This window comes from Anolis sagrei, chromosome 4, assembly GCF_037176765.1.
Source record: "Anolis sagrei isolate rAnoSag1 chromosome 4, rAnoSag1.mat, whole genome shotgun sequence".
NCBI lineage: Eukaryota > Metazoa > Chordata > Lepidosauria > Squamata > Dactyloidae > Anolis > Anolis sagrei.
Window position 1 is genome coordinate 101,838,600 of NC_090024.1, and position 23,358 is coordinate 101,861,957.

The window sequence follows — 23,358 nt, forward strand, 5'->3', positions numbered from 1 at the left end:
GTGGTGGAGGCTCCTCCTTTGGAGGCTTTTGAACAGAGGGTGGATGGCCATCTGTCGGGGGTGCTTTGAATACAATTTTCCTGCTTCTTGGCAGGGGGTTGGACTGGATGGCCCATGAGGTCTCCTCCAACTCTATGATTCTATGATTCTCTTCACAGGGCTCAGATTTATCTTGTAACTAGGACCCTGCCTTATCATTTATTTATTTATTATTTTATTATTTTATTTCAGTTACTTCTACCCCGACCTTCTCACCCCCGAGGGGGGACTCAGGGCGGCTTACAAGGGAAGGCACAAATTCGATGCCTATATCAAATATACATACATACATAAAAGCAGTTAAACAGTTAACAGGTTAAAAACATCAGTACATAACATAATAGTAAACAGTCTCATGCTCAGTGTTCAGAGTTCCATAGATCCATTCCGTTCCGTCAATTCCTGCCCATCATCAAGGTCTTCTCTTTAGCTGCCAGACTGTCCAAAAGCCTGGTCCCACATCCAGGTCTTCAATTTTCTTCTGAATGAAAAAAAGGGAAGTCGCTGATCTAATCTTCCCGGGGAGTGAGTTCCACAGGTGGGGGGCCACCACCGAGAAGGCCCTGCTCCTCATCCCCGCCAGCCTCACTTGTGATAGAGGCGGGGTCGAGAGCAGGGCCTCCCCAGAAGATCTTAAATTCCGAGGTGGGACGTAGAGGGAGATCTGTTCAGACAGATACACTGGGCCGGAACCATATAGGGTTTTGTAGGTCAAAACCAGCACTTTGAATTGTGCTCGGAATTGGATCGGCAGCCAGTGGAGCTGACACAACAGGGGGGTGGTATGCTCCCTGTATGCCGCTCCGGTGAGTAATCTGGCTGCCTCCCGCTGGACTAGTTGGAGTTTCCGAGCAGTCTTCAAAGGCAACCCCATTATTTCAAGTCCAATTACAAATTATTGTTGAATTTAGCATCATCCTGAAAGTTCTTTTTTTTTTACAATAACAACACAGAGGAGCAAAATCCACAACAAAAACTTCGTACAAAGGTGATGACCCACAAAGCTAAAGGTGAGATGAAGATTAATAGTGTAGATGTTCCTGATAACAAGAAACAAACAGGAAAGGATGAACTCCTATATCCGATCAAATGCAAGAGCTGGCACAAATGTACAGAACGTTCATTACAGTGTCATTAACCACAGCTCAAGCCGAGCTATGGCCTCCCTTCAGAACACATGACTTGGAGAACTGTGTCACGCTGGGTCGCACAAGTTCACTGCAGGCATGCCACTTCAAAAATGAACCTCCTCAGGGAAAGCTGTGCTAAGTCTACTGGGGCATCGGGATTTGAGGATTTAAGTGGTCCACAAAAGCTTATGCCATTATGAATTTGATAGTTACAAAACCACGAGACAGTTCAATGTATTGTCGAAGGCTCCTAGTTTCTAGTTTTAAAGAATGAAAAGCACTCCGAACTATTTAGCAAAACTTCAATATAAACATATGAGCATGCACATACGCTTTCATTTAGAAGAACAGAGCAGAATCCACATGAATTTTCCATTCTAAAAGCTTTTTATATACATTTAATCCTCCATGGTTATTCAGATACAGAGGAACACTATGATGTCAGAATTGGCTCCTACTCATATTATCATCTCCTGTTGTTATTGGCAAAGATGATGAATCTCGCCTTCCCCAGCCTCCGTGAGATGATGAATATGCCTCTCCCCAGCCTCCGTAAATCCAAAATCTTGGGAGAATGCATCCTATTTTTATGAAATGTTTGAAAGATGTGCATTCTAAGCCAAATGCTTGTGTTAAGCTGCACACCAGGTAGAAATCCACATCGAGCTTCTTTACTTGGCCAAGAATCCCAATTGAAAGATCAGAAAGAAAGCCATTACAGCCTCTGGGCATTATACGGAAAAGGAAGCATCTCATTCCTCTATTTAAGGAGCACCTGCCAAGAGCACCTCATCCAGTGCTGATCTCAAGCTCACCCAATTGAATACAAATCAAAAGGGAAATTATTTTTCTGATTTGGGAACTGGTCTCTGCGCAACCAGGCCTTCTTAAGCAGTACAGGGAGTCCCTGAGTTACAAACATCTGACTTACAAATGATTCATAGTTAAGAACAGGGGTGAGACAATAGGAAGGGAGAAAAATCTAACCTTCAGAAGGGAAATTCTCTCCTGGAAGTGTGGAAGTGTTAAGATGGGGGAAAGGTGTCTCCACTGAAGTGTTCTCACTAATACTTGTTTCCATAACAAGCCATTTTTTTTTTCAAAATCCAATTATCACAGGGACAGAAGGTGAAGTGTAAGCTTCTGAACATGGGCACAGACAGCAAGACAAACACCACAGAGGTGCTAATCTCTCCCTATGCTATCCAAAATATAAATAAAAAAATATTTAGCTGGAATTACCATATTTTCCAGTGATCCATAGCCCAAGAAAGACAGTCATACTAAGTCCTAGTCTCTTGAAATGAAATATAACCACCTATCCTGGTTCTCCATAGCACATTACAACCAGGTACTAAAACGAAAGGGCCCCGGCAGCTTAAAAGACAGCAACCATTGCTAGATACAACTGTTTCCCCTTTTACCTTTTCCGCATCTTGTTCAAAAAGCCTGAGCTGAAAGCATTGGTCCAATTTCAACTTCCGCACATGCCACATCTGATGCAGATGCTGCCGCGTCGAGTGCAGGCGGTCCAACATAGTGGACACTTTCGGCAAGAGGTTCTGTAGGTCCGCATTTCCAGAGCCAGAGTTCTTTTTGGGGAAAGTCTCACTGCTCTGTATCCTTTGCAGCAGCTTTTGCCCTTCTAGGTCCAGGTCCTCAATAGGGGCTTTGATGACTTTCTTCTTCAGTTGCGAATGCTCCTCGATCATACTCCTAGCTGCCTCCAAGTCCTGAGGCAAATCCTTTTTGGCCAAGATATCCTGCAGCTCCTCCAGCCTTGAGAGCATGTGAGTGGCATTGCTAATGTAATCCTCAAAGGCAACTCTGATTTCTATCCATTCCTCATGGTTATATTCCAAGCAGCCATCAAATTCAGGAGTTAGCTGAGATGGGTCAACAACTTTGGTAAGGCCTTCCAGAGATACCATGTTTGTCTGAAAAGCAGGAAAGGGTAAAAATCAGTCATACAATATAAAATACTAGCCGTCCCCTGCCATGCGTTGCTATAGCCCAGTCTCTGTATATGTGTTTTGTGTCTATATATGTGTGTGCGTATATTTGTGTATTTGTGTAAATATGTGGTTTTGTGCATGCATTGTAATGTAATTTTATTTTTTGGATTTTTAAGTCTCTTCTGCTGTGCTTTTCAGTTTTTTTTTTATGAGTGATGGTCACTAGTTGGCCTGATGGGTGCATTGTGTCCAAATTTGGTGTCAATTCACCCAGTGGTTTTTGAGTTATGTTAATCCCACAAACAAACATTACATACACATACACACACACACACACACACACACACACACACGCCCAACACTTGAATAGAATAAAAGTCATTTGGAAAGAAGACACATAAATAGATTACTGCAATGCACTCTACATGGGGTTGCCTTTGAAGACTGTTCGGAGACTTCAACTAGTCCAATGGGCAGTGGCCAGATTACTCACCAGAGCGCCATACAGGGAGCATACCACCCTCCTGCTGCGTCAGCTCCACTGGCTACCGGTCCACCTCCGAGCACAATTCAAAGTACTGGTCTTGGCCTATAAAACCCTATATGGCTCCGGCCCATCTTACTTATCTGAATGTATCTCTCTCTACGTTTCACCTCGTAATTTAAGATCTACTGGGGAGGCCCTGCTCTCGGTCCCACCAGCGTCTCAAACGCGTTTGGTGGGGACAAGGGACAGGGCCTTCTCGGTGGTGACCCCTCGCTTGTGGAATTCGCTCCCCAGCGAGATTCGATCGGCGTCCCTCCTTACTTTTAGGAAAAACTAAAGACATGGTTTTGGCTAGTGGGCACAGCAGCACTTTAGGCACTGAACTCGGAAATAGGATTGTTATGAAAATTGGAAATGGCTATATGACTTGTGATTACGTGGTTTATTCTATGTGGTTATGTAATTTTAATTAATATCACTGTTTAATTGTTATGTAATAGGATTTTATATTGTTAGTTTATATTGTTGTTATTGATACTGTTGGCATTGAATTGTTGCCTGTGTTAGCTGCCCTGAGTCCCCCCTTGGGGGTGAGAAGGACGGGGTAGAAATGGTGTAAATAAATAAATAAGTTAAACAATAATCAGAACACAAAAATAAGGGTAATGGATTTCCTATGTTTATATCCTACCCTTTCTCCACATATATTGAAATCTACCCATACAATCTTAATGAAATCTCTTATCTCATACAGGTTAATTTAAGGACATCTAACGCACTGGTTCTTAAACTGTGGGCCCTGACCTCAAACAGGGTCATATTAGCTCAATGTTGGGACGCAAAAAGATTTGGCAACAGTAAAAGTTTTCTGAACATCACCTATTGATTATTTAAGACATTTACATGAATCAGTTGCTCTTTATTTACTAAATGAACCAAATCCAGCTACTGGTATTTTTTAAAAGAAACTCTTAAAATAAAGAGCAACACTCAAAAAACAGACAAGAATCAATCAGAGCCAGCTAACACCTCCTAACAAAGGATGCCCCCAGGCAGCAATCAGCCTGGCTTTGAATCTATAAAGTCATTACATGCTAATCAATGTGGCCAATTGCAACATTCACACGTGCATCAAGCAGTCAAAGAGTTTTTTCTCCCATCCCAGAGTCTCCACAGATATATAAACCTCACTTGCTTAGTTTCCAACAGACCTCACAACCTATGAGTATGCCTGTCATAAATGTGGGCAAAACGTCAGGAGAAAATGCTTCTGGAACATGATCATACAGCCCAGAAAACTCACAGCAATTCAAATATCACTATTTTTTTTATCATTCTCTGGGCTATTTTAGGCCTAGGAAATTCTCCTTTTCTATAGGAAAAGAGTCAGAAGTCAACTTCTACAATCATTTTCTGCTGTAAATAAGACTTCCTTTGGACTTAAAAACTTAAAACTGACTAAATCAGTCAAAAGTCTAAATAGCATTTTATGCCAGTGGAATAAAAGAGTCAATAGCTGCCAAACATTATGAAAGAAACTCCAAAATAGGGAAGTATAAAATATAAACTGGGAGAAAGCTGTAGACATGAGCAGAAATGAGAACCACGTGTGTGATTCTCGTTTCTGCTCAGCATTTTATGCTCACAGTTTCCCCAATTTATCTTTATACCAGCCTCTCTCTATATATATAGATATATATTTGGGGGGGTGTTCTTTCAGGTCTACTTTTGAAAACTGGATTCCAGTATTTTTTAGACTGCTTTTAGGAGTTTGAGATTGCTTTTATAGTTTTTCACCGCCTTGGGAGTTTAGGGGGCCTGAGAGGAAATAAAGAAATATTTTAAACAAATACTATCAATGCATGGCAGTGTCTCACAATGTTTACATCAGCCACACAAGTAGCATATATACTTCAATGGAAAAGATTGTAAGAAACAACAACAGAAGTTCACTTATTAACACCTGCTTTTCTAAGATTTCTCATGACCGAAATAAGACCTATATAGGGAACTCATAATCGGATCCAAAACTTAAGAAAGTGACTGTTTTGGAGCACAGCTCACAGAATCTCCAAAGCCAGCATGGTAAAGCATTGGAAGATATAGTACAAAACAGCAGCTTTTTCCAAGCTGTGACTTCAGATGATGAAATGTGTTTTTTGGAGCCATGAAGATCTATGTTGCACAAACTTAAGTGTCTGCAAGTGGGAACCCTATTAGTAGAATCCATAGAGAAATGAAAGGTATATTATGCATTAAAAAGGAAGCACTTTCATAAATAGTGCACAATGATCCCCAGGCACCAGATCGGGACTAGCACATGTTGCTACTATTTTCTTCTCAGAACTTTTGCAGACATTCAATCTCAAGATTCCTGGAACAAACACCTGTATGAACAAGGGCCATTCCAACTCCCCACAAAGGTTGAATGAAAAGTAATGCCTCCACCTTTGTAACTCCTGAAAAGATGGAAGTACTGCTATGTGGCAGGTACTAGCTTGTTTAATAGACTCTCCTCTACAGTTCCATTTTGGCGGGAAGCCTTAGCATTGAACGGTTGTGTTGCTAAAGTGCGAAGTATGGAACCCTACACAGACGGTCGGTCAATGTGACTTATGCAGCGTGCAGTCATTGAATTCTTGACAGCAGAAGGTGTCACCCCAAAGGAGATTCATCAGAGAATGCAAGCTCTTTATGGTGACTGTGTTAATGTGAGTACTGTGCGTCGCCGGGCAAACGAGTTTAAAGATGTTGAGGTAACACATTCTGTTGTCAAGAATTCAATGATTAAGTCGCATTGACCGACCATCTGCGTAGGGTTCCATACTTCGCACTTTAACAACACAACCGTTCAATGCTAAGACTTCCCGCCAAAATGGAACGGTAGAGGAGAGTCTACTAAACAAGCTAGTACCTGCCGCATACCAGTTCTTCCATCTGTTCAGGAGTTACGAAGGTGGAGGCATTACTTTTCATTTAACCCTCGTAGCTTTTGAAAAAGAGGAGACATTAGATGCAAAGTAGAACGACTGCACTTCTCTCCCATATCTCCACTTCACATCCCTTTTGCTCTGAGTTGAAAACCTTGTATCTTCGCAGAAAAGTTCCACCCGCCTGATCTTCCCTTCCACCGTTTCCCATCTGTGGAAATCCCACTCATTCCCAGATTCATGCATGCTTTCTGAAGGCATAGGAAAGGCGCTCTACTCCAATCACTGCTATTGTTGAACAGTCATTCACAAACACTTTTGTTTCTTCTGTTCGCCAGTCAACCAAAAGCAATCATTCACATGGATTTCTTTTTTTTAAAAGCATTAAGAGAAAAATCAATACAGTAGCAAATAAAATGATTCCCTAACCAAAATGGATAATTCCAAAGCAAAGCTTTAGGGAGGAACTGAAACATCGCTGCAATAAGCAATTAATTCAGAAACCCAAGTTGATTGCTTATTACAAAAAGATTGAATAACTGCAACCAAACCCTGGAGGAGGGGTGGTTAAAGTTTCTGAAAACGTACTTCCTTGCAGATGGAAGGACATTAAAGCAGACACCAGGTAAGTCTTTTTGGAGGTGTGCAACACTACACAAAACATTTCCTCTCTGTCTTTCTATGACTTATTTTTGGGATCATAGCTTCCCAAACCTATACTCCACATTTATTTATTTATTTATTTCATTTACTTATACCCCGCCCTTCTCACCCCGGGGGGGACTCAGGGCGGCTTACAGTGGGGCACAATTAGATGCCCAGAACAATTTACAGCAATATAAATACAACCATCACAACAATTAATTAAAACATCAGTACATGATAAAAACATAATAAAACATAATAAAAACATAAACAGTCTCATGCTCGGGTACAGAGTCCATATGTCCATTCCATTCTAATTGTTCTTGTCTCACATCAGATCCTTCAGTTAACCTTCAGAATGACCAAAGGCTTGATCCCAGATCCAGGTCTTCAGTCTTTTCCTAAACACCATGAGGGAAGATGCCGATCTAACCTCCCCGGGGAGTGAGTTCCACAGGTGGGGGGCCACCACTGAGAAGGCCCTGCTCCTCGTCCCCGCCAACCTCACTTGTGAAAGTGGCGGGGTCGAGAGCAGGGCCTCCCCAGAAGATCTTAGGTTTCGAGGTGGGATGTAGAGGGAGATCCGTTCGGACAAATACACCGGGCCGGAACCGTATAGGGTTTTGTAGGTCAAAACCAGCACTTTGAATTGTGCTCGGAATTGGATCGGCAGCCAGTGGAGCTGACGCAACAGGGGGGTGGTGTGCTCCCTATACGTCGCCCCGGTAAGCAATCTGGCTGCTTCTCGCTGGACTAATTGTAGTTTCCGAGCAGTCTTCAAAGGCAACCCCACGTAGAGTGCGTTGCAGTAATCCAACCGGGATGTGACAAGAGCGTGGACCACCGTGGCCAGATCTGGCTTCTCAAGGTACGGGCGCAGCTGGCGCACAAGTTTTAATTGTGCGAAAGCTCTCCCGGCCACCGCTGAGACCTGGGGTTCCAGGCTCAGCGATGAGTCCAGGATCACTCCCAAGCTGCGAACCTGCGTCTTCAGGGGGAGTGTAACCCCGTCTAACACAGGCTGTAACCCTATACCCTGATTGGCCTTACGACTGACCAGTAGGACCTCTGTCTTGTCTGGATTCAATTTCAATTTGTTAGCTCTCATCCAGTCCGATACAGCAGCTAAACACCGGTTCAAGGTCTGGACAGCCTCCTTGGTGACAGGTGAGAAGGAGTGACAGATTTGGACATCATCTGCGTAGAGATAACATCTCGTTCCGAAACTCCAAATGATCTCTCCCAACGGTTTCATGTAGATGTTAAATAACATCGGGGACAGAATTGAACCCTGTGGGACTCCACACAACAACGGTTGTGGGGCCGAACAGGTGTCACCCAGTAACACCTTCTGGGTCCGTCCCTCGAGGAAGGATCGGAGCCACTGCAAAGCAGTGCCCCCGAGCCCCATATCCCTGAGGCGACCCAGAAGGATACCGTGATCGACGGTATCGAAAGCCGCTGAGAGGTCCAGCAGAACTAACAGGGACACACTCCCCCTGTCCAGTTCCCTGCGCAGATCATCTACCAAGGCGACCAAGGCTGTCTCAGTTCCATGTCCCGGCCTAAAGCCAGACTGTGCCGGATCCAGATAATCAGTGTCTACCAGAAACCCCTGGAGTTGTGTTGCCACCACACGTTCCATGACTTTGCCCAAGTAGGGGAGATTGGAAACTGGCCGGAAGTTGTCAAATTGAGTGGGATCGAGTGATGGTTTCTTCAACAGCGGTTTTATAATAGCTTGCTTTAAGCTCGCTGGAAATTTTCCTTCTTGTAAGGAAGCGTTAACCATCACCTTCACCCACTCCGCCAAACCCCCTCTGGCTTCCTTAATCAGCCAGGATGGGCAGGGGTCTAGGATGCATGTGGTGGGTCGCACCTCTCCAAGGATCCTGTCCACATCCTCAAGCTGAACCAATTGAAACGAATCCAATAAAACTGGACAAGCAGATGCTCTCGTTACATCCCCGGAGACTGCCGTTAACATGACGCCAAGACCTGACCGAATCCGCTCAATTTTATCCGCAAAGAATCGAGCAAATGCTTCACAGCGGGCCACCGAGTTGTCCGAGGCCTCGCTTTTTGGCGGATTTAACAGGCCCCTGACAACTCGGAAAAGCTCCACTGGACGATTCTTTGCTGATGCAATATTGGCTGTGATGAATATTTTCTGAGCTGCCTCTATTGCCACACCGTAGGACCTTAAAAAGGCATTCAGGTGTGTTTGGGCTGGATTGGTGGGGTTCTTGCGCCACAAGCACTCTAACCTCCTCTTCTTTCGCTTCATTGCTGCCAGCTCCTCAGTAAACCAAGAGGCTGGTTTAGCTCGGTTACTCGAGAGGGGGCGTTCCGGAGCGATAGTGTCAATTGCCCTAGTCAACTCATTATTCCAACGAGAGACCAGAGCATCGGCAGTATCACTAGCCAAGGAGGTGGGAAGATCATACTGAGTCACCAGAGGTTGCTGCTACAAGTATGTGTCAATGGATGAACTTGTAGCATCTCCTCTCCTTGGCTGCTAAAAGATTCCTCATCTTCCTGCATAAGTCCTGCTCTCCAGTCCCAAGGAAGAGCTGTGGGTACTCTTTGGAAGAGGACTTCTGTCTACTCATCACTGGCAGAAGGGATACCCAGTTCTAACAGTAGTAGGATCATATGGATTTGGGGAGGGGAGATTGTGGTAGTCTTTGCTTTGTGTGTGTTGTGACACAGAAGTACATTTTAGGGCATAGCGGTTTTGGTGCCGGAAGAGATGGAATGCCTCTTGTTTTGTGAGTGTTTTCATACGAGTCCTGAAGCAAAATATCTCTGGGGAAAATGTGTAAATGCTATAGTGAGCAGACTCCCTTACTAGTGCATGCTCCCAGTGTCCCCAGGTCTTTTGACCTACAACTCCCAGAAATCCCAGCCAGATTACCAGCTATTATGATTTCTGAGAGTTGAAAGCCAAAATATCTGGGGACCCACAGCTTGAGAACCACTGTGATATAGGCTGAGATATGCCTCCTATTGTTACATTTTTTATGTTTTCTAATTCTGCATTCCCTCCACCCTTGGATGAGCACACAAACATTTTTCACAATGCAGGGGTGCAGGAAATATGGCCTGTGGGATGCCAAGTACCTATCAAGGACATTTCTGTGGCCCTCAAGACCCCCAAATGGGAAAGGGTTGGTTCCAGAATGCCCCCAAATGTACTCTAGGTGGTGCGGAAGAAAATTTGACCACATTTGAAGGCCCCTGGGACAATTAGATCTGTGAAAGCTCTTTTTTGAAACCCAAAACACAATGAAAATGTCCCCACACCACCTAGAAGCCTTCGGGAAGGAAATTGTTTGATTGATTGACACTGATTAGCAGCAGCATGTATGGCCCACAGGAATCTCCTAGGAGACTGATGTGGCCTTTTCATAGCTTTCCCAAGTTTCCGAACCCTGTCACAATTCTCACACTGGTACGGTTGTGGAATGTTTTTGCAACTTCCTCAGCCATACTGGGTTATAGGGTTGTTATTGTTTACAATTCATCTTACGGTAATGAAATGACAACTATTTTTTAATGAGGCCAAGTATTCTTCCTACAAAAAAAAACCCCACCCTTAAAACAATGCTTAATAGATTTTTAGTTTCAACTTCTAAATATAGCATCAAGAAATGAAATCCAACTTTCTTGCGACCAGTTACCTCAAATTCAAACTTGGAGCTGCCGAAGTTAGTCCGTTGTTTCTGCCAAAAGTTGTCTGGCTTGATTATCAGTGCAACATGGATGCAACAGGGAAAGGATTCCTGTAGGATCTTCAAAAGTGGCTTTATAGAGTCCCATTTAGATCCACGCATATCTACAATGACCGTGAAACCTCGTTTACACACTTCTTCACTAGAAGGCAAAGAAGACAGCAGTTAATAGAGGCAAGCATTGTGCTATTCCAAGTGCCAATTCTATTTTCCTTCCCATGTGTTAACTCAGTAGGAGTTCTACCTGCAGAAGGATGAGTCTGGCCAGAAATTCAAAAAACATGGTAGTATTAGTCACTGGGGTGTAGGGCTTCATCCCACATGAAACAAACACCTTTGAACATAACTATGAATATTGGATAATATTTGTTTTGCTAGTTTTGCTCCTGATACTGAACCTGATTGGCAAAAGCCAATCAGCTTCCAAATGTTTCAGAACGTCAGCAGCAGGTGAGATTATGGAGTGAAAATGGGAAAATGGGAACCCACTCACTCCAACAAAATCTATCTATCTATCTATCTATCTATCTATCTATCTATCTATCTATCTATCTATCTATCTATCTCCAAGAGGCTTGTAGGACTTGTGATTTTGCATTAAGATGTCCTTTTTTTGTCCATCATGCCACCAAAAAGAATACCCGAAGTGGGCATGAAGTCACTTCTAGTTGTGATATTTTTCCCTCTGATCTCGTTCTTTTTCTCCCACTCCTGCCACTCAAATATATCTATTTTAGAATGAACCTTCAGTTCCTCTAGCCAAAGGCTACCCATGCCTAAATACAGCCTTGTATTCAGCCTACACTGAATCTTTTGGAAAGCTCCTTCTATTGCTAACTGGATAGGGCTGGGTCAGCTGGCCTCGAAGAGAAAACCCACACTTGACTCAGTATTATTCTCACCTACTAAATGAGAAGCAGTCAGCTGAGAAGTTAGCTACTTCTCTATCAAAAAGACCTCATGCAATGCCATACTATTTCTAAGATATAAATTTATTATTTAGTTATTTATTTACTGTATTTATATACTGTATTTTGCCTTTCTCAGCCCGTAGGCAACTCAGTGCTTACAATAAATGTTATTCTGGAGTTATTACTGAGCTGTTCCTCTAGATGTGCTCTCCTGTGAACCTAGCACTTTTCACAGAATAACCTTTCACCTAACATGAACCAGAAAGGGCATGTGTCAAGGTTACCCTTTGCCAAGTAGCTAACTGTTCTCCAATGGCATGCCATTGGAGCTTATAGTCAGGGGTTTCATGTGTCATGTTTAGTAAACACCACTTTCCTCCCTCGCACATGAGATTCTCCCTTGGCCAAGTTCTTTCAAATGCAATCTCCAGGAACAAAATGGCAACACTTATCTTGCCGCAAACCACTTCAGGAAATAGGTGTGAGATTGAACATTTTCATACCAATACACAGAAATGTCCCATGGATAGACATATAATTATACACAATATCAGATAGAAAACTATGTGAAATCTCTTGGGAAGAGAGGCAGAAAAATGTCAGAATGCTGGAACAAGCAACGACCACCAACACTGAAGTGATGTCCCTATGCCATCAACTCTGCTGGACTGGGTACTTTGTCTGAATGTCTGATTACCTTCTCCAAAAGCAGTTACTATACTCCCAATTCAAGAACGGAAAACAGAATGTTGGTGGACAGGAAATGAGATTTAAAGATGGGATTAAATATAATCTTAAAAACTGGCATAGACACCGAGAACTTGGAAACCCTGGCCCACGAGCACTCTTATTGGAGGTCAGCTATGACCAGGAGTGCTGTGGAATTTGAAGAGGCACAAATGGAGGGAGAAAGGGAGAAACCGTGCCAAGAGAAAGGTGTGTCAAGCCAATCCTGACCAGGACAGCCTTCCAACTGGAAACAATGCCCTCACTGTGGAAGAACATTTGGATCAAGAATAGGGCTCCACCGTCACCTACATATCACCACGAAGACACTAGACTTGGAAGGTTATCAGACAATGTGGGATCGCCTAGGTAAGTAAGTTTCAGGGTTGCACTTTGCCAAGTAGATAAACTGTTCTCCAAAGGCATGTCATTGGCACTTATAGTCAGGAGTTTCATGTGTCATTTTTGTAAACACCTCTTTCCTCCCTCACACATAAGCTTCTTCCTTGGTGAGGTTCTTTCAAATGCAATCCCCAGAACCAAAATAGCAACACTTATCTTGCCCATACCACTTAAGGAAATAGGTGTGAGATTGGACAGTTCAGTACTAATACACAGAAATGTCCCACAGATAGACATATAATTTTACACAATGTCACAGAGTAAACTACACGATCAGGTTATTTTTTATGTGGAGAAAGGGTTCTTTTTTCCTGGTTTTGGGTAGACACAGAGACACAGAACCTGGAATCATACTATTAGGAGAGCTGGGGATTACTATTTGATTCTTTATGTTACAAGGAAAATTGCCTTTAAACAAGCACTGTGTTAAGAATACCAGCAGGACATATTCTGACTTTGGCTGCAATCCACAGTGCATTCCTCTTAACAGTAATAAGTTTGGAATACATACTTTCGTTGATTATAGCTCCCGCATCATTTGAGCTGAGAGCCCAAAAATGTTATTCTAAACACTTCTTTGAGAAATCTAAATTGTCTAGAACAGGGTACTTGGTTGCTAAGTTACTTTCTCTTAAAACAAATGGAAGGTTAGAAGAACATGAACTTGGGATGAACCTCCACAAGGCTCCCTTTGAGATTTTTCTGTTTTGACACAATGATTTAAAAAAATGCAGATTCACATCACAACACCGAAAAAAGATGCTCTTACCTAGGAATACAAGCTAGGTATGAAATGAGTCTCCTAAGGTCCTCCTGTCGTATTCTATCATGATTACTGCGAGCTGGAAATGTTAGAATGGGGCCTCCTCGCTTATCTCTTCCACCTGGAAAAAGAAACATATTGAGTGCCAATGGTTCTGTTGGCTGTGGTGCACAGTGGTGATAAGAGCTTCTGCCCTGGGGGAGTCGCTTGCTGACAATACGCATCTGAGCTTGGTATTTATGCACATCCCTTCCTCCGAAGGTGGTTTTGGCTCAATGAAAAGGGGTCACCGGTACATTTTATGATCTTTTTTAAAAAAACAAAAGGCATATCATCATGGGAAATACATTTAACAAATGCTTGCTTGCTTTTTGACAACAAGAATCATGCTGAATTTCCCTGAAGTACATAAGCAAGCATTTCATATTTATCCGATCACATCTGCATCCCGGCCTTTGTCCCTGGACTCATTCCTAGAATTATTTTATTAGCAGAACAACACAGAAGACATATTAAGTTGAATGGGTGTCTTGCCCAATCCTCATTGGGTTTCACAGCCGAAGAGAAACTGTCATCCAGATCTGCCAATCACTATCCATTGCTCATATTCATCCCTTGCTATTTGCATCTCTACATCCCTCCCCTCTATGGCAGTGATTCCCAACCTGAGCTCCGTGGACCACCAGTGGTCTCCAAGGACAAAAATATGGTCTGCAGCCTCACCGTTACTACATCGTTGCCTCGAACCCACACGGCATGAGAGCGACTGGTCTTGTGAAACCCTCTTATAGTATTGAGGCAATGAGGATGTCAGGAGGGGAGATGATGGCTACGCAGGAAATATTACTAATACTGCATCAACTCTAGATTATTAAATATGGTTTTCTGTGGGCAAGCAGATGGCAACTACTGTATGGCATATGGTCTGTATCAGAAACTAGAGCTGATATGGTCTATCCAATGCCATTTTCTGAATCGGCAACTGAAATAACCAAACCGAATCTAAAGTTAACCAAAAACTGATTCGTAACTCTTTTGGTACTAATGTTGGAGACTGGTCCTTGGTCAAAGCGGTTCCTGTTCAAGTGCGCTATGGTCTTCTTCACTGTCTACTTAAAGTTGTTGGCTCTTTGGTGTTAAGCGATCTTTCTGCTTTCAGGTGAAGAAAGACTGTAAAGCAGTGCTACTCAAAATGATGCACCACATATAAGCGATGCTCCATGATTTTGTAACTTCTACAGAGAGTATCCAAGTTCATGGCAGAGCATTTATGCAGGTTGTGTATGAAAGAGGAAAGTGTTCAAATGTTTAGCTGATTGTTTCTAGCATTACTCTATAGCATGTGGTAGAAGCAGGACACTATGAATTCTAGTCAGGATTCCTAAGGAAAATGATCCTAATTTACAAATCAACCTGTGGCTATTCGGAGAGTGGTTTTAGAAATAATGGCACAAGATTGGGATCGCTCAATTGATCAGCAGGGGAAAGAATCAGTCTGCTATAGCCCATTGTTTTCAAGGCAGTGTGTAAAATATCTTGGAGCGATATGCTGCTGTGTACGTTATTAATAATGCAACTACTATTATCAAATCACAGCAACTCTCCAGTTTATAAAGGCTGAAAAAAATAGCTTTAAATACTTTTTACACACAACATGACCCATCACAAAATAATGCAGGATTGTTTTTCAAAGCCAGTATGGGTGCGAAAAATCCCTTCATCAAAGGGCTTAAGACAGGCTCCATGATCTTCTCAAGAGATATGTCATAAAAGTAATGGAATTTTGGGAGATTACAAATCCCAGATCCCTCAGCTGGGATGTCCATTTGCAATGTTGACTGGGGATTCTGGGTGTCATAATCCATAAAGGTAAATTCTCAAAGCTCTTTAACAGCCATATCTCTACTGACGTCCTTAGCATCTGAGGAACAATTATTCTGTGTTTCTCTTGTATCAGGGCACTTGAGGAGAATGAAAGGAAAAAGAAAATTGGTGGCATTAAGGAAGCTAGCAAAATGAACACATGGCAAAGTCAGCTGCAAGCGCAGCTTGAGAGATGAAGCAGCCAGGGTCTAGTATGACCTCATTTGACTTCTTCCATGGATTTTCCACCTCCAAATTCTATCTGTTCCTCTCTGAGAGGAAACAAATACCATGGACAACACCTAAGTTGTCAAGATGAAATCTACCATCATTACATGTCCCTTGGAAAGCTGCAACAGGATATTATTTTTAAGATAGTTGTATTTGAGGAGGCATTGAATGTTTGCCTTTTGTGATGTGTAAACTTGCCCTGAGTCCCCTCGGGGAGAAAGGACAGTCTATAAATAAAGTTTTTATTATATATACTACAATATAATGTATATATATCAGGCATGGACAAACCTTTAGGCACAGGAGTCGTATTGAATTTTAAAATTTGACAGACGGGCTGGGCCAGTGGCAGATGGATGGAGAATGTTTGTTTGAACTAGGTTCATGGCCCTATAGCCCGAACATGGCCCTATAGCCCGAAAAAACCCACAAGAACCTAGTGATTCCAGCCATGAAAGCCTTCGACAATACTTTGTTTGAACTAAATGAAAAAAACATGAATAAATTCCTAGGAGGAGGAAACGGTGGAGCCCTCAGTTTGCTAAGAGCTTTGGGGAGCACGGTTTGAGAACCGCTGCCTTAATGGATAAAGAAGCAGTATGTGCATAATGGCTGAGAAATTTCTCCAATGCAACTGGCTTGTGAATCTGCTTTTTGTATTAACCACCCACCTTCCTTCCACTCTTTCTTATAAGCTTCAAATGATAAAAGTTTTCAAACAAGATAAGATTAGTTAGAATTTCCTCAAGTCAGACTTTACAGACCAACTTCCCCAAAATTAATATCTGAGGTTGAACACAGGTCAACAAAATGGTCACCACATGCTTTTTCTTTATGGTTCTTATTCTTCCTTCCTAGTCTAATGCAATTTTTTTCAGAGGCTGGATCCAGACAGGCCTTTAAAAAACACAGATTTTCCTGGAGGCCTGTCCACACCCACCCCAGAAAGCATGAACTTTCTGGGGTGGGTATCCAGACGTTCTCTCAGGACTAGCACGAGAGAACGTCTGGAGGTCCTACCCCCCTCCTCCCAAGCCCTCAGACCCCTTAGAAAAGTAATGAAAACTTACCAGGCCTCCATTAGAAGCCTCGGTCAGCTCTCCCAGCACACAGAAATGACGCGCCAGGAGGGGGAGGAGGGAAGAGATTTTCCTCCCCCCCCCCCTTCTCCTGGCATGTCATTTTTATGCACTGGGAGAGCCAGCCAAGGCTTGTAATGGAGGCCTGGTAGGTTTTATTATGGGATCTGGGGACTTCGGGGAGGGGGGTGAGTATTCCCACAGTTTACCGGGTTTATTTAGCCCAGGAAACTGTGGGAATACTGGCTGGACTGCAGTATAGTAAAGAAGTGGATTTATTCCGCGCCGTCCAAGAAGGTGCGGAATAAATCCACTATCAAATTAATCCGCTACAAACCAGGGTTTTCCTGGTTTGTAATGAATTAATTCGGGACTGTCCAGAATGTTGTCTGGACAGCCCCTCCTTTATTACAGGAGTTACCGAAATAAAGGTCCTGTCTGGATTGTCCCAGAAATACCTATCTCACCATTTTTCCCTACCTGGAATAGATATTCAAAGCTTTCCTATTTTCTCAGTCCTTGGGGACAAACCATTCAAGTCTTCCAAGGCCTGTGTAGGACTTTAATCCCAGGCAGTCAAGCTTAAAAAAAAACCCTATAAATATCTATCCAACCACAGGAATGTTAGTTCCAGAGTTTTGCAATGCTAGCTCAGCCGTTCAGCATCCGAGATTTCACCAGAACACATGTATTGCAACAAATTCTGCATGACTTTGCAACAAGATTGATCTCATGGGATTATTATTATTATTATTATTATTATTATAACTTTATTTGTACCCCGCTAGCATCTCCCAAGGGACTCGATGCGGCTTACAACAGGCTGAAGCCACAGAACAACAATACAGCAAAACAATACAAAAGCAAATTAAAACAGTTAAGCAAGTAAACAAAACAGTAACAATACATCAGACAATTATTAAAACTGGGCCGGCCAGAGTAGTGGGTACAGGATTAAAAGTGCTGATATTGCGGGAGGAATATAGGGTTATAACGTAAGTGCAGTGTGCAGTGATCGTGGTTCTACTAAAGTGCATCTGGGACTTGGTGTTGAGGTTCCTAATCTGAAAAGGCACATCGGAACAGCCAGGTTTTCAAGTTCTTCCTGAAGACTGCCAATGTGGGGGCCTGTCTAAGATCTTTTGGGAGGGCATTCCAAAGTCGGGGGGCCACTACAGAAAAGGCTCTGTCTCGCGTCCCCACCAAGCGTGCTTGCGACGCAGGCGGGATCACGAGCAGGGCCTCTCCAGATGACCAGAGTGAGCGTGTAGGCTCATAGATGGAGATGCAAATGCAAGTTATACAAAAAAGAAAAGAAAAGAAAAAACCTAACACCCTAGAACTGATCTGCACATTAACAGTCTTCCATTGGGGCCAACAGGAGAAGCAGTTAAAAACAACTGTTTGCATATGAAAATGTGACACTATTTCCTGTGCTGGTCAATGACCGAAATAAATGATTTGTTTGTTTGTAACTGTTTGCATATTCATATATGGCTTAGGTTCAGGTTAGCCCATATGTTCAGATCTTCTGGGGAGGCCTTTCTTTCTGTCCCTCCACTCTCATAGGTGCACCTGCTGAAAACATGGGAGAGGGCCTTCTCAGTGGTTGCTCCCACAGTTTGGAAATTCCTTCCTGGAAAGATGAGATTGGCAACTTCCCAGCTATCTATCATAGGCAAGTGAGATCATTTTTCATTTCAGCAGGTCATTTGAGAATCGACTGCTTAGAAGAAACTGGCCTTGTGTAATGTCTTGGAGTTTCTATTTGCTTTGTTTTCGTGGTTTATGATTAATGGTTTATAATAGGCTTACATGATTTGATTGGTAACATTGTATATGCTGTGATTTTTTAAAAATTATGTTAACTTTAATTGTTGTGAATTTTCTTGAAGTCCCAAATTGGGGAAAAGGTAATACACAAATAAACATTATGATGGTGACGATGGCGATAGGGGCAAGGGCAATCAACAAAACTATTATTTTTACAAGCACACAAATATTTATCCTATGCCAAGTTGACATGCGGGTGAAGTTTATCAGAGAAAGAATAGAAAAGAAAGTTGTGTTTATCTTCTGTTAAAAAAACAAGTCTTGAGAAAATCTACATAAGGCCTTCTTCTAAATAAAAAAATTAAAAGAAAGAAAAGCCATAAAATGATATAGGCAAGGAACTATGTTAGCAAGAGAAAATAAGAGACTTGTAAGAAAAAGAAACAGCAAAAAATGTTAATGTCAGGATGAGGTGGATTTGTAAAAGCAACAACAGGAAACAAGAGGGACAAGGCAAGGAAAGTTAGTAAAAAACAAAAAATAGTGAGGCAGAAATTAGGGCAAGTCCCAAGGCAGGCCTCATGCAAGGATATTCAACTTGTAGATAGCACTGCAACTGAGAAACAAGTAGAGATTGAAAATTGTTATGTTTCTTCGAATGCCACCTGCATATATTTTCCACTCTTGTTCTGATTGCGATTGTGAGACTTCCTGGGGTATTTGCGCATGGAAATCTGTACATATTTTGATCCCCACTCTTTAGTACTTTTTTCTCCTTGCCAATAATTAACTATGCATTTTTCTCAAGGACTAAAGTATGTTTGTGTGCAATCATGTGCATATAATTCAAGAAAGAAAGAAACGGAAAGGGAAATTAATGACTTTGCCATATGTGGTTTGCTTGCATTCACAGGAAACTGAAAGACACAAACATTTGTAGAAAGCCCCAGGGGAAAATAAAGATTTAGATCAATCTGATTGATCTATAAGGTCAGCATGGTGCAATGGTTTGAGTGCTAGAATGGGGCTCTGAGAGAACAGGATTTGCATCCCCATTTGACCATGGAAACCCAAAGGGTGACATTATATTTCTCATCCTCCAAGGAATGTAACAGTACACCTCAGTTGAGGAAACCTTACCCAGTAAACCCAGAACAGATCCAAAGAGTCACCATACGGTGGAATTTACTTGAAGGCACACAATATCAATAAAGATTGATACATGGCTATACAACCATTTGTTCTCCTTTTGAGTATTTTTCTGAGTACTGCATATATTTGACCATAAGTTGATCTTACGGATAAGTCTAGAGCAGTGGTTCCCAACCTGTGGTCCTTGGACCACCAGTGGTCCGCAAGAACAAAAATATGGCCCAGAGCCTCAATATTACTACACCGTCGCCACAAAACCATGTGGCAACAAGAGCGACTGGTCTCGTGAAACCCTCTTATAGTGCCGAGACAACAGGACTGTTGAGAGGGGAGAAGCTGACTACCCACGAAAGATTACTACTAACACATCAGCTCTAGATTATTAAATATGTTTTCTGTGGGCGAGCAGATGGTGACTACTGGATGGCATACGTTCTGTATCAGAAACTAGAGCTGATGTGGTCTATCCAATGCCATTTTCTGAATTGGTAACCAAAATAACCTAACCAAATCTAAAGTTAACCAAAAACTGATTCGTAACCCTTTTGGTACTAATGTTGGAGACTGGTCCTTGGTCAAAGTGGTTCCTGTTCAAGTGGGAACTACTGCTCTATGGTCTTCTTCACTGTCTACTTTAAGTTGGTGGCTCTTTGGTATTAAGCGACCAAAAACTGATTCGTAACCCTTTTGGTATTAATGTTGTACAGTGGTCCTTGGTCAAACCGGTCCCTGGTCAAAAAAAAGTTGGGAACCACTGGTCTAGGACAAGTTTTTGATCCAATATTACGGAATTTGCTATGACCTTCAGAGGATCCTCTAAAGATGCTAGCCACAGATGCAGGTGAAACATCAGGAGAAAATATTGCTAGAACATGGCCATAGCACCCGGGACCACACAACACCCCAGTATTTATGTAGTCCAGGTAGGTACGGCTGTTAAAGACCAGTGAGAAATTTCCTTAAGTCTGAGGATTTGAAAAGATCAGTGGGCAGGCAAGTTTCTCAATGTATGTTCTCTCTCTAACTGCTACCACTCTTTTTGCTCAGTATTATTTCTGCTGTGCAGATTTGGGACGTAGGAGGCAGGTTGAAATATTTAACTTTGCTACAGTAAATGAGTACATTCAATGCTGATATGAGACTCCAATCTAAAATGTTTTCATTTAAGCAGTACCGAGCAGAACTTAAATCAAGTTTTCCTACTAAATGTATCAGCCAGGTTCATAGTTTTGATGGGCAAGCTTCTACATGCAGGGTGTTCGTTTTAGCCCAGGGTTTGATGAGCAATCTGGCTCCTGATGATAGGCCAACCTTAAACAGTTTTAAGTTTCTGCGATTTCACACTGCTAAATCAAACAGAGATAAGAGGAACAACACATCCTCTTAAACAGGCAGTTGCTTAGGGACTGTGGAAAAAAAGACTGCCACATGATGATCCCAGCACCTTTAAAAACATTTAAACTTGAAAGAATGTCACACAACCTGCTATATGAAGCCGTAGCCAATTCACTTCAATGATATGTCCCTAGCATCTGAACTTTCCATTGATCTGCTTCCAATTCCTGCTCTTCTACCCACAGATAAACTAGTCAGATTAAAAACACCACTGCAAAGGCATCAGGTGCATGATACCAGCAATGCAAACATCTCAGAACAAGTTCAGAACAAGCTGCATTTCCCAGCTCCCCTGTGCTCTTGGGTTAACATGTCAATTGAGGAAAGGAACCCAGAGTAGACATTACCTCCATTAACTTCTCTACAAAAGAGCAAATGGAAAGAGGGAGAAAATCTATACAGGGTTGTAGGATATACATCTGAGATTCTTTCAAGGGTGCATCTACACCAGACATGGGCAAACATTCTAACTTGGGGGCCACATGCTAGCACTCCCTGCTAGGAGGACTGGCTGCTTGGTAATGAAAGGAAGGAAGGGAAGGAGGAAGGAAAGAGAAGGAAGGAAGGACGAAAAGGAGGAAGGGAAGGATAGAAGGAGAAAGAGAGCAAGAGGGAAGGAGGGAGGAATGAAAGGAAAGAGATAACAGAACGAAGGAAGGAAAAAGAGAAGGAACTAAGAAAGAGATTAAGAGAAGGATGGATGGAAAAAAGGATAAAGGAAAGAGAAGGAAAGGAAAAAAGGGAAGGAAAGATGAAAGGGTAGAAGGGAAGGATGAAAGGAGAAAGAAAGAGGGAGGGAAGGAAGAAGGAAAGTGAAGGAAGGACAAAAGGGGTGGGAAGGAGAGAAGGATGAAAGGGTAGAAGAGATGGATGGAAAGAAGGAAGGAAGGGAGGGAACGAAGGAAGGAAGGAAAGAGAGAAGGATGGAAGGACAAAAAGGTGGAAGGATGGCAGGAGAAAGAGGGAGCGAAGGGAGGGAGGGAAGGAGGAAGGGAAGAAAGAAGGAAGGGAAGGACAAAAGGGTGGAAGGGAAGATTGGATAGATGGAAGGGAAGGAGGAAGGAAAGAGAGAAAGAAGTAAGGATGAAAAAGTGGAAGGGAAAGAAAAAGGGGGAGGAAAGGAGGTAGAAAAGAGAGAAAGAAGGAAGGATAGGATGGTGAGATAGAGGAGAGCCTAAGGAGCAGCAAGGCCCCCCGAGCCTGGGTTTACCCATATCTGAGCAACACTGTAGAATTATTGCAGTTTGACACCACTTTAACTACAATGGCTATGGAATTCTGGGATTCAACGTTTGCTGGGAGACAAGCATTCATTGGCAAAGAAGGCTGAAGACCTTGTAAAACTACAACACCCATGATTCCATAGCATTGAATCATGGCAGTTAATTCTACAGTGTAGATGCACCTTGAGAATCACAGAATCATAGAACTGGAAGATACCAAAAGGGTCATCCATTCCGAAACCCATTTGTATATTCTGCTATGCAGGAATATACAATCAAAGCACTCCTGAAAGATGGCTATCCAGCCTCTGCTTAAAAATCTCTAGAGAAGAAGACTCCACCATACTCTGAAGAAGTAAGTTCTCTGGCAAACAACAGTTAATGTCAAGAAGTTCTTCCTAACATTCTTCCTTCCTCTTATATTAAACAAAATCTGAGCAACGCCACTCACACTGCTAGTGTAGGTACAAAATATATGGGACATTCTCTGTCTGGGTCAAGTAGGTTACCAAGCACAAATCATACAACAGACAAAAGGACAACTTTGTTCAGGAATTATGATGATTTCTTGAATGCTTGGAAAGAGCCCAACCAAAACTTGGAAAACCTATGGACATACTTGTGAAAAAATGCTATAGCTTAGTTCACTGATAAAAGAACACATTGTTTTGGAATATGTGGTAAAGGGATGGAGAAGCACAGATATATTTAAAGAAGAGTCAGAAAATTGTCTAACTCCCATTAGCTGTAGCTAAAGTTCAGAAACATCTGGAAAGCCATGGATGGCAACCCCTTTTAGAATACCAAACTGCACATGGAAAAAATGCAGCAAACATGAACAGATTCCTAATAACAAAACATGATCACTGGTAAAACTGAGATAGATTTTCACTCAGAATTTTCTTCTGCTGATGCTGTTG

The 23,358-nt window shown here is 42.4% G+C and overlaps 1 protein-coding gene across 5 annotated transcripts in view; it reads right to left on the bottom strand.

Annotated features, from left to right (window-relative positions):
* TRIO (trio Rho guanine nucleotide exchange factor) overlaps positions 1-23,358 on the bottom strand; it is a 373,539-nt gene that overhangs the window by 237,383 nt on the left and 112,798 nt on the right. For all 5 annotated transcript variants that reach the window (XM_060774659.2, XM_067467537.1, XM_067467536.1 and 2 more), the window contains exons 3-5: positions 13,729-13,843; positions 10,870-11,062; positions 2,594-3,106 (exon numbers count right to left, since the gene is read on the bottom strand). In XM_060774659.2, coding sequence (XP_060630642.2) covers positions 2,594-3,106; positions 10,870-11,062; positions 13,729-13,843 — 821 coding nt within the window. The remainder of the gene's footprint in view (positions 1-2,593; positions 3,107-10,869; positions 11,063-13,728; positions 13,844-23,358) is intronic.